This window comes from Psammomys obesus, unplaced genomic scaffold (assembly GCF_907164565.1).
Source record: "Psammomys obesus unplaced genomic scaffold, mPsaObe1.curated_primary_1811, whole genome shotgun sequence".
NCBI lineage: Eukaryota > Metazoa > Chordata > Mammalia > Rodentia > Muridae > Psammomys > Psammomys obesus.
Genome location: NW_026596120.1, coordinates 10902061 through 10913497, shown reverse-complemented (window position 1 = coordinate 10913497; position 11437 = coordinate 10902061). Strand labels below are relative to the sequence as shown.

The 11437-nt window shown below is 40.4% G+C and overlaps 1 protein-coding gene across 1 annotated transcript in view; it reads left to right on the top strand.

Annotated features, from left to right (window-relative positions):
* Ppp2r3a (protein phosphatase 2 regulatory subunit B''alpha) overlaps window positions 1-11437 on the top strand; it is a 135269-nt gene that overhangs the window by 64243 nt on the left and 59589 nt on the right. Inside the window, exons 4-5 of the mRNA XM_055629741.1 lie at window positions 713-816; window positions 9121-9223. Coding sequence (XP_055485716.1) covers window positions 713-816; window positions 9121-9223 — 207 coding nt within the window. The remainder of the gene's footprint in view (window positions 1-712; window positions 817-9120; window positions 9224-11437) is intronic.

Here is an 11437-nt window from a genome sequence, read left to right as displayed (position 1 = left end):
GTGTGTGTGTGTGTGTGTGTGTGTGTGTGTGTGTGTGTGTGTGTGTGCGCGTGCGCGCATGTGTGTGTGTATGTGTGTGTGGTGCAGGTGCCCTCACAAGTAAGAGGTATCAGATAACCCTGGAGCTAGAGTTATAAACAGTTGTGAGCCACCTGCTATGGTTGCTTGGAATCAAACTCCGGCCCTCTGCTAGAGCGCTATGCTTTCTTAGCCACTGAGCCATCTCTGAAGTCCCTTTACTAGTTTAGTTATTTTTTTGTTTGTTCCTGTTGCTGTTCTTTTGTACACCTGGAGCTTGAGGAGCAATAAGGAGGTGGGTAGTAGAGTATTTGAATGACAAGTGACCCAGTAATAAAAATGACTACATTTTCTCTTCCAGAAATGAAGGACATACACAGCCAGAAGTGTAGCCTTTTCTTTCTAATATGCTGTGAGAGTGGCAGGAAAAAGATGCTGGGTTTTTGAAGCTATTGTTGGGAGGGGAGTTAGTTTGGAAAAAAGACAAATGGCTTTCTACTTACTGCACTAAACATGTTAAAAGAAGTTACTCTTTTGCTTATCTGCTCTCCCTCCTTCTCCCTCCCCTTTCTCTCACTGGCCCCAGCAGCCCTTTTACCCACTATGGCCTGACAGGTAAAGGTTCATGTCTCTTCTTTTGGCTATGCCATCTCTTCCCTTCTCTCAGTTTACTCTGTATTGTTTCTGTCTACAGGTCTGTGGCTGTCCGCTCTATTGGAAAGCCCCCATGTTCAAGGCTGCAGGAGGAGAGAAGACTGGATTTGTGACAGCACAGTCATTCATTGCCATGTGGAAAAAGTAGGTACTCAAGCAGTCATTCTGGAACTAGCAAAGAGTTGTGTGGTTCTTATAAATGCTATTTATCTTATTATTTTATTCATTTTCTTTGTATCTTATAATTCAATAAGGAAAATTCTATGATTCATTACCAGTTACACCTACAAGTTCTTTGCTACAAGACTTTGCCTATTAGGCCTTTAAATAATTAAAGGAATGGTGACTTCCTTTAATCTTAGCACTGGGTAGGCAGAGGCAAGCAGATCTGTGATTTTGAAGCCAGTCTGGTCTACATAGCTAGTTCCAGGCTAGCCAAGGCTACCTAGTAAGACGCTGTCTAAAAAAGGGGGCTAGAGAGATGGCTCAGCAGTTAAGAGCACTGGATGCTCCTTTAGATGACCTTAGATTGATTCCTAGCACCTACATGGTGACTATAGCCTTCTGTGTCTCTAGTTCCTGGGGATCCAAAGCCCTTTTTTGGCCTCCTCAGGCACCAGGCATACATATGGTACATACAGACAGTACACCCATACATGTAATTTTTTTCAGATTTCTAATATTGTATCTTTAAATAGTAAAGTAGATCTTCAGAGATATTTTAAAGTAGCTATTTGACAGTTACTTTCTTTTTACCTATAGAAGCAGAGACTCGGAATTTGAATCCAATAACAATGATAAAAGTAAATGAAGATTCTCCTTTAAGGACAGAACCATGTGTATCACAGGAAAAACATATCTGCAGGCTAGAGAGGTGGTTCTGTTGATAAGAGGATAAGAGTGCAAATATGAGAACTTACATTCAAATCCCCAGAATCCATATAAAAAGCCAGGCATGGTTGTACACACCTGTAACCTAAACATTATGTGACACAGAAACAGGGATCCCAGGAGCTCATCGGCCATCCAGTCCTGTAGAAAATTAAAGGTTCAGGTTCAGTGACAGACCCTGTTTTAAGTGAATAAAGTGAGCGTTGTGAAGAGGTAGAAAACCGGTGTCCTCTGGCCACCGCAGTACACGTGCACGTGTGCCGGTGTACCCCAGGAAGGCACCATTCGCCACCAGAAGAGAACTAAAAGGAACATACTTACAGTCTTAAGTAATCCAATGGGGAACTATATCCAGCTGATTTACCAAAATCACCAGATCCTACAGATTTTAATCCGCACATTTTTGAGAGCTCCAATTAAGGGACAGAGGACAAGATTACTAATCAAATATTATTGACTGTTAATATTCTGATAAATTATCTCAATTCAAGCCCAACTTTTTCTTTAAATCTTTTCCCTGGATGCTGTTAGATACTGTTTTGTGACAAAGTCTCATGTGACCTAGGCTGGACTCACTAGGTAACCAGTGATGACTTGGACCTCCTGACCTTCTTCCGTTTTCCAAGTTCAAGTTAAACGTGTGCATGACTACCACACTGGGTGCAGGCATTGCTGGAGACTGAACACAAGGCTTTGTGCGTGCCAGGCACACACTCTACCCACAGAGCTGTGTCCTAGCCCCTAGGTGTTATTCCTTAAAACGCTATTTAGGACAGTGGTTCTCCACCTTTCTAATGTTGTGACCCTTTAATACAGTTTCTCATGTTGTGGTGACCCCCAACCAGGAAATTATTTTGTTGCTACTTCATATCTGTTATTTTCCGACTGTTAATGAATCATAATGTAAATATCTAATTTTCAGGATATCTAGTATGTGACACACACACCCCCCCAAAGTGGTCATGACCCACAGATGGAGAACCGCTGATTTAGAAGATCAGGGATAGTGTCTCAGGGTTTTTAGTGCTACAATGAAACACCATGACCAAAAGTAACTTGAGAAGGAAAGGATTTATTTGGCTTACACTTCCATATTGCTGTTCATTACCAAAAGAAGTCAGGACAGGAACTCAAGCAGGGCAGGAACCTGGAAGCAAGGAGGTAAGACAGAGGCCATGCTTACTAGCTTGCTTCCCATGGCTTGAACAGCCTGCTTTCTTATAGAACATAGGACCACCAGTCCAGGGACTACACCACCCACAACGGGCTGGGCCCTCCCCCATCGATGATTAATTAAGAAAATGCCTACAGCTGAATCTTATGGGGCCTCTTCTCCATGGAGGTTCCCTCCTTTCAGATAACTAATCTGTGTGTCCAGTTAACATAAGACCAGCCAGCACAGCCAGTCTTCCCTTCTAGCTGATAACCCTTCTTTGTGCATGTCCTTCTCAGTTTTTCTCCTAGTCAAATGGAAATGCTCTCTACTTACTATTTAAAATATGCACATAATATCAGCAGAATTAACTTAGAGGTTCCTTTTAATTTCTTCATACTACCCCAAAGGCTCTTAGTTGTGTGATGTTTGAAAACAAAGTATGTGATTGGTAAATGCATAGTGAATTCCTAGTCTTAAAATTCTAATCATAAATCAAATTCTTTCTTCATTATATTAGGACTGAAGTGTTAAGGGTGTGCAAGACACTACCAGTTAGTAAACTTCTTTAAAGAACTACATCAAAGCCTGAGTTTCTTCATGTTGTCCCCTGGCGTTTAGCCATTGGGTTCCTGGGTTGATTCCGAGTGGTTCAGATACCAAGGAATATAAGAGCCCTCATGGAATCTACATCGTCTGCATGACATTACAAAGTCACTGGCCTACCTCTCCCATAGCAGAGAAAAACAGCCTGATACAGTACAAGGAATATCCCCTTTTAAATGTGTATATAAGTAGTGGTAAATATAAGAGACTTTCCTGAAGGTGGAAATAGCACAAAGAAAGAAAAAAGGAAAAAAAGTACTAATGAGCGATCATAAACTAACAGAGGAAAAGGCATTTGGCCTTGGGTTGTTTTTTGTTTTAATTTATTTTGAGAATTTCAAATGTGAGTACTATATTTATATCATTTCTACCCCTCCTCCCAACTTCTCTGTACCCCTCTCGTTGATATTCTAGCAATCAAGAACATGGGACAGGAAAAGATCCTACAGCCTGGTCCACATAGCAAGTTTCAGGCCAGCCAGGTCTGTAGACTGAGACCCTGTCACAAGAACAAACATATCGGGGAACTCAGCTAGGTCTTTCTCTTTTCCAACTTAATAACTTAAAATGTATAGATGGTTTGGCTGCTCTTCAGCTTTCTTCCTGTATCCAGGTATCTGCCTGGCCCCGAGGAGTCCTCATCTGGAACATATACTAGAGGGTAAAAGAGTTAAATAAGTGACATAGCTCACCGAGCTCAATCTTGCTGGCAGAAATGAAAAAAAAAACAAAAACAAAAAACAGAAGTCTAAGAAAACAGCAAGACGTGAGTGTTGGTTAAGAGAAAGCCATGAACAAGCTGGAGGTTAAAAATAAATAGGAAATAGTCTAGCAGAAGACACACTGGACCAAAACAAAGGAAATGTATTTGCTGCTATTATATTTTTAACAGTATGAGAACCTGAGGATGACTAGAGTAAAAGATAGCTTGTGTCCAGTTTGACTTACATACTTACTCTGAGAGTCACAGAGTTTTTAGTTAAACCTGTCTCTGAGAGAGGGTGGACATTTGTACTGGTGGCTAGAGCAGCAGAGCAGGGATGGACACAGCAGCCATATCCATTTATTGAAAGGAATTGCCATCTCTTGGGGAGAACAACTTCTGCAGAAAAGCAAATGATCAAAAAGTCATGGTGGGTAACTCTGCAAGAAACTGCCCATGGAGTTACATAGCACAAGCAGCTGTCCCCACCCTCCTGTAGTAAAAGAATCCAAGTGCGCACCTGTACATGGTCAGTTACTAAAATGGCTTGGGTGCCCTCTAGTGGAAGTTCCTCTTAAACGCCATTTAAAAGCCAGATTCTGAAAGGAAGGCTTACAGAGTAAGTATTTAGGGATGTTAAGTGGATGGTTTGATTTACCATCCCTAGGAGAGGGGTTTGAGTTTTTCAAAATTTTTTTGTAAACTTCACTCTTCACAGAAAGCAATTCATGCTCCAAATATAGTATATTAAAAAGTTTGAGCCCATAGTGGCACACATCTGTCATCCTAGTACTCGGGAGGTAGAGGCAGGCGGTTCTCTTTGAGTTTGAGGCCAGCCTGGACTACCAAGTGAGTCCAGGACAGCCAGGGATACACATAGAAACCCTGTCTTGAAAAACAAAATGAAAATGTTTAAGCCAGGCATAAAGACTCATGCCTGTAATCCCAGCACTTTGAAGGCTGATGCAGGAAGAGTGCCATGAGTTCCTACCTTACCTGAGCTACAGTGTAAGATATTTTTAAGGCCAAAGAGTATTCAAGCATAAATAATAACTGGAAGATGATAATACAGAATTAAAACATTTTGTCATATACATATGCATCCTGGCTTGCTCTGCTAATAAGACCTGTATAGAATTTTTATAACTAAAATACAGAAGTCATAAGCATAAGGAAATCATTTCCTTCCTGTCAGAATGCCTTTGAGTTGGTTTTAGAATGAGCATCTTAAAATTCTCTCCTTCTCTTCCCCACTTATTTATGTGTTGCTACTCATTTCATATCTGCACTTGGGTATCTCTCGCTCTTAGAGTCAGGACAATTTTTAGGGGGAAGAAATAGCTCCACATTCTTTTTTACATTCCTAGAGTACCAGCCCTGGGACAAAACTCTCAAGCCAAAGCAGTAAGTTCTAGCTTTGCTCTACTTTCTCTTACTGTTAATATCAATGTGTCATTTGTCACTAACGAAACAACCCTTGCCTTTAAAATCATATGGTCAGGATAGGACAACTATGCTTGCCTTCAAGTCTCATTTTAAAAATCGCTTGCCTTATGGAGTTTATCAGCCTAGAACATTAACAAAAACTGTAAATCACCTTTCTCTCTCTTTTTGATTTAAAAAAAGCATCCTAACTTAACTTTGTCATTTTAGATTATTTCTCATCTGTTGCATTACTTTCGAATTTAATAGTGCAATGCTTTTCTTAAAATATATAAAAATCCTCCTCTTTAAAAACCTCATCACTTTCTCTTACTGTCATTCCATCAGTTTTCTAATCCTATAAGGTAGTTTTCATTAGCACCCACTGAACTAATCTTCCTTTCTAATGGATATTTATTTCACTTCTGGGGCCTTAAATATATTCAGTAACAATAAAGACAGTAAGAATAAATATAAGGGCTGGAGAGATGGCTCAGAGGTTAAGAGCAGTGGTTGTTCTTTCAAATGTCCTGAGTTCAACTCCCAGCAACCATCTATAGTTGGCTCACAACCATCTGTAATGATATCTGGTGCCCTCTTCTGGTGTGCAGGTGTATGTGCAGGCAGTATAGTATATAAATAATAAATAAATCTTAAAAAAAAAAGAATAAATATAAATGTCTGGTTGTAGCTCAAAACAAAATTAGTGTGGTATTCGTTAGATCACTAACATTTTGAGAGTTTTCTTTGTATAAGTCAATGAGCCATGTTCTTTTAGGATATATTAATACATACAATTATTATATACACATATATAATATACATATACAAATATTACATACACCATATAATCAATATAGTGAGTATAAAAATGAGAAAAAAGTTCAGTTGTCAAGAGAGGTTTTTGAAAGAGATAGTTATTAGCTAGGCCTTAAAGAACATAACAGCATGAGAGTGACATAAAAGCCAAATTACATATGACTCAGGCCAGCTCCCTGGAATGGAAGCTGGATTTAGCAGAGTAATAAGATAGGTGGGTAGCATCCTCTAACATAGTGACAGGGCCCTTAAATGGCCAGTGTAGGCATTTAAACTTCTGCATGTAAGTGGTAGAATACTATACATTTTTGAGCAAGGGGCTTGTATAATCAAAGATTGTTTTAGAACTGTCTTTGCTGAAAGGTTAGAAGAGCAGTGACGTCTGTTAGGACGCTCCCTAGCAGTCCCACCAAGAGTTTGTAAGGCCCAGAACCTGGAGAGCACATTAGAAACAGGAAGAAGCAGCTGTCCAAAACATTTCCAGGGAAATTTCTTCAGGACTCCAGTACTCGATCTCTGCTCCAGAACCTCCTGTTCCCAGCTAGAACTCTGGCAGTTACGATGAACTCCACCTTTCTTCTCACTCCGTGTACCTGTAAAGCACCATCTCCTTTCATTCCTACCAGATGTTCCCCTGTCGGTCTCACACCTCCAGTGTTCATGCTCAGACTCCTCTAACCTCCAGCTTAATGTTTTTGAAAAGCACATCTGATCACATATGTCACTGTCTAAGTCAAAATTCCTCTATGAAAAATAATCTTGACCTTCTTAGATTTTATTTGTACATGCCCCCTCCTCTTACTAGCGCTGCGCTTGCTACCCCGGTACTGTCTGAATGTCACACCAGGCATCTGTGTGTGCCACCCTCCTCACCATAACACCGTTTTCCTACTTCACTCTGCAGGGAATCGAATGAGCCTCCTCTGTCTGTTCATGATACCTTGTACACACTGCTAATATCATGGTTGCTCCCCAGTAGTAGAATTCTACTGCCAATCACACACTGGACTGCACACTCCTCATAGGGAATAGAACCCTTGCTATTTTCTTTTATCCGAGTCCATTCAAGACCAGCTGTAATACCGCACATACAGTTAGCATTCAATAAATGCTTAATGAAGGAAAATAAGAAAATTTGGACTTGATAATTGAATTTAAAGAATGAATAGAAAAAAAGATTAAACAATTTCAAAGTTTCATACTGGTTTTCCACTTGCTTAGTTAAAGTCACACCAAGATACTTTATGGTTTTTTGTGGCTATTTTGAAGCGTGTTGTTTCCGTAATTTCTTTCTTAGCCCATTTGTCTTTTGTATATGGGAGGGCTACTGATTTTTCTTTTTTAGTTAATTTTGTATCCAGCCACTTTGCTGAAGGTATTTATCAGCTGTGGGAGTTCTCTGGTACAATTTTTGATGTCACTCATGTATACTATCATATCATCTGCAAATAGTGATACTTTGACTTCTTTTCTGATGTGAATCCCCTTGATCTCCTTTAGTTGTCTTATTGCTCTATCAAGGACTTCAAGAACTATATTGAAGAGATATGAAGAGAGTGGGCAACCTTGCCTTGTCCCTGATTTCAGTGGGATTGATTTACGTTTCTCTCCGTTTAGTTTGATGTTGGCTGTAGACTTGCTGTATTTTGCCTTTACTATATTTAGGTATGTGCCATGTATCCCTGATCTCTCCAGGACTTTCAAACCCAGATAATGAAGACTGGTACACCTTTTTGTTACTGTTGTTGTTTTGTTTTTTTGTTTGTTTGTTTTTCAAGACAAGCTTTCTCTGTGTAGCCTTGGCTTTGGCTGTCCTAGAACTAGCTCTGTAGTCCAGGCTGGCCTCAAACTCACTGAGATCCATCTGTTCTGCCTCCCAAGTGCTGGGATAAAATGTGTGTTCCTCCACTGTCTGGCTTGGTACTACCATTAAAAAAAAAAAAAAAAAAAAAAAAAAAAAAAAAAAAAAAAAAGTCCAGGAGAAGGACTACTTTGAAAAGTTTTTAACTTTAGCTTTTTCAGTGTTTTGACTTTTCTGTCAGAGTATATGGAAATACCCAGCAAATAGTTGGCAGTAAAGAATTCTAGAAGCACAATGCAGCCACTCCTGAGGAGACCTGATCAACTAGGATCAGAAGGAAGGAAAAGAAGACCTCCCCTATCAGTGGACTTGGGGAGGGGCATGCATGCAGAGGGGTGGAGGAAGGGAGGGATTGGGATGGGAGGAGGGAGGGAACCACAGGGGGGGATACAAAGTGAATAAAGTGTAATTAATAAAGAATTTTTTAAAAAAAGAATTCTAGAAGCTTAGAAGACTTAGCAGAGACCTGGCTTTCTAAAGCTTGTTCTTTAAAAGCCCTGTCAGGCTGGCCATGAATATGTGAACCTAACAGTAAAAAATTTGATATCTCCTATAATGCATAGAAATCTACCTAGGTATTTTCTTCTTGCTAGCTCAGAAGCTCTGGTCTTGCATGTCCTATACTAAACTGAATGGGCCTTCTCCCCTAAGTATATTTTCATAACACATATTTTAGCTGTATCAGTTCATTTTTCCCTGTGGCCTCAGTCTCAAAAACATTCTAGAAGAAAAGTTTACCATCTTGTAATTGATTCTCCTTTGACAAAAGTCAGAAGTGTGGAAGCCACTGAAAAGGGAGCATTTGGACAGTAGGGACATACACAAAGTTTGCCCTTTAATTCCCAACACTGGGGAAAAAAAAGAAAGAAAGAAAAGAACATTTGATTTTTAATCTAAAAAACACCCAGGTCAGACTAAAATTATCAGCCTGTCTATATGTAGTCATTTTATGTTCTGAGTAGCAGATCTTCCTAATCAGTGTTTCTTTTGTAGGTTGCTAAGTAACCATCATGACGATGCCTCCAAGTTCATCTGGCTTCTGGCAAAGCCCAGCTGCAGCTATCTAGAACAGGAGGATTTTATTCCTTTACTTCAGGTGATTTTTAGTACCTTTTAAAAATGGAATTTATTTTTGGAGTTTGAAAAGGGGTGTTTGTTTGTCTGTTTTTCTGTTTTTTAGTGACAGGGTCTTACTGTATAGCCTAGAATAACATCACACTCTTAATCTCAAGTACTAGGTTTATAGTATATACCACCATGACTGGTGAGATTTTTATTTTTTCATTTTAAAGTATGACTGTAATACAGTGCAATTGAGCTGCACACATCTAGAGGCCAGATTGCTAAGAGTAGTTTTTACATTTATTTTAGTAGTAGAAAACAGTAAAATCAATGACTCTAAAACAGAACCCATAGTATAAAATAGACAAAACAGGGCTGTTCTCACTGTATCCAGCCCCTCCTAGTCACTCACGGTATCACTGAAGCATCATATGAAACTTTAGAATTTGAAAAGGCATCTTGGAAAATGCTAACATCAAGCATGGTTAAGAACCTTGCAGGAACTAATAGCATCGGAAAGAGAAAAAAAAAATCCATTTTCTTAATGAAGCAACACTGGGCATCTAAACATACCCCAGGGCAAGCCTCAGGTGCAGGGAGAATGGCCAGCATAAAACAATGAACTCTGTGGCGGTGGTGGTGGTGGTATGGTGATGTGTGAGAGTTGATTTTTTTTTTTTTGTTTGTTATTGTTGGTTTGGTTGTTTGTTTTTAAGAATGGGAAAAACTTAGAGCAAGAATGTGTAACCTACACTAGTAAACATATCAGGATCCGTCTCAAGAAACCAGTGAATGAATGAATGATGAAATAAGGAAATGGAAACTTGAATCAAGCATACTGAGATTTGCAAAGACAGTTGCCACTAGCCTATAAAGGTAGACAGGAATAGAGTGAAAAGAAACTACTTGTAGAGAAAAAAAAAAAAAAAAGCCACAAAGCCTGCCTAACAGAGCACTCGAACCTAGGAATAATTTAAGGGCAATAGGCCTTATTACTATTAGCAGATTTCGGGGAGGTTACTAATTCATGTTATTCGCATAACATGTGTGGAATAATTTTCACTAATGAGCCAAATAAATGAAACAGGAGTACACTTCTCATTTTTTCTTTTCTGTTTCAGAGATGTTAAAATCTGTAGTTTACAAATGTTTTTTACATGTGAAAGGGTATGTCTCAGATCTTTAAAACTAAGTCTCAGGGCGGGTGTGATGGCACACATCTTTAATCCCAGGGTCTTGGAAGCCCAGAAACCACACAGCTCTGAGGGGAGGAGGTATGCCAATGGAAGGGTGTCCTGAGACACAGGAGCCCAGGAACCACACAGCTCTGAGAGGAGTCCTCCTTAGCAGAGGCCTTGCAGCTCCAGGGGAGGCTATCCCCAGCTGAGCTGAGATGCTCAGGAACATCAGCCCTGCTCCACTCCTTCATTTATTTTTCTCTTCATTGCTTCTTGGCTTCTTCAGATGAGAATCACACCACTCAGCAAATCTCATAAAAGAGATTTATTGGAAGGACCAATCCAGAGGTGGCTACCTCTGCTTTCAGGAGAAGGGAACTGAGCAGACACCCCCTTTATATAGGATTTCTTATGATGTGGAGCTTTTCAGGGCAGAGATTTCCAGAATGAGGATTGGTGGAATTTCAAGTCCTGAGCTTGGGGAACTCAGGGATTGGTGGCTTTTTGTTCAGACTTTTCACCTAACATTAGCATAATCTGGAATGGGTCTTATTGAGGGGCTGGAGATGACCTTTGTGACAGTTACAGAGGCTGGAAACACTGCTATGACAGATGTCTGGAGGAGAGGCCTGGCCACTTTCATGCCTTGAAGATTTACAAGTATACAGAGTTTACAAAGGGAGTCCACAACAGGGTAGCCTTTCCTTGCAGCTTGAGTTGGCATTAGTAGCCAACAGAGACTAGAGGAGATGCCACCACCGTGGACAGCTCCTGCATTGGCATCTTACAGCAGCAGGCTGAGGCAGGAAAGGTGCAGACACCGTGGACAGCTCCCGAGGTGGCATCTCACAATGGCAGCATGCTGAGGAGGCATTTCTGCTCTGAGAGGAGCTGCCATTTTGACAGGTGCTGCCATTTTGACAGCTCCTGTGGCTGTGGCACAGGCTGGGGCGGGAAGGAGCCACAGCTTTGACAGCTCTTTCAGACACTGCTCAGGGACAAGGTATGTCATTTTGGTAGTGGGCTTGGACCAGAGTAGCTGATGGCCTGCAGAGCAACATGCTCACATT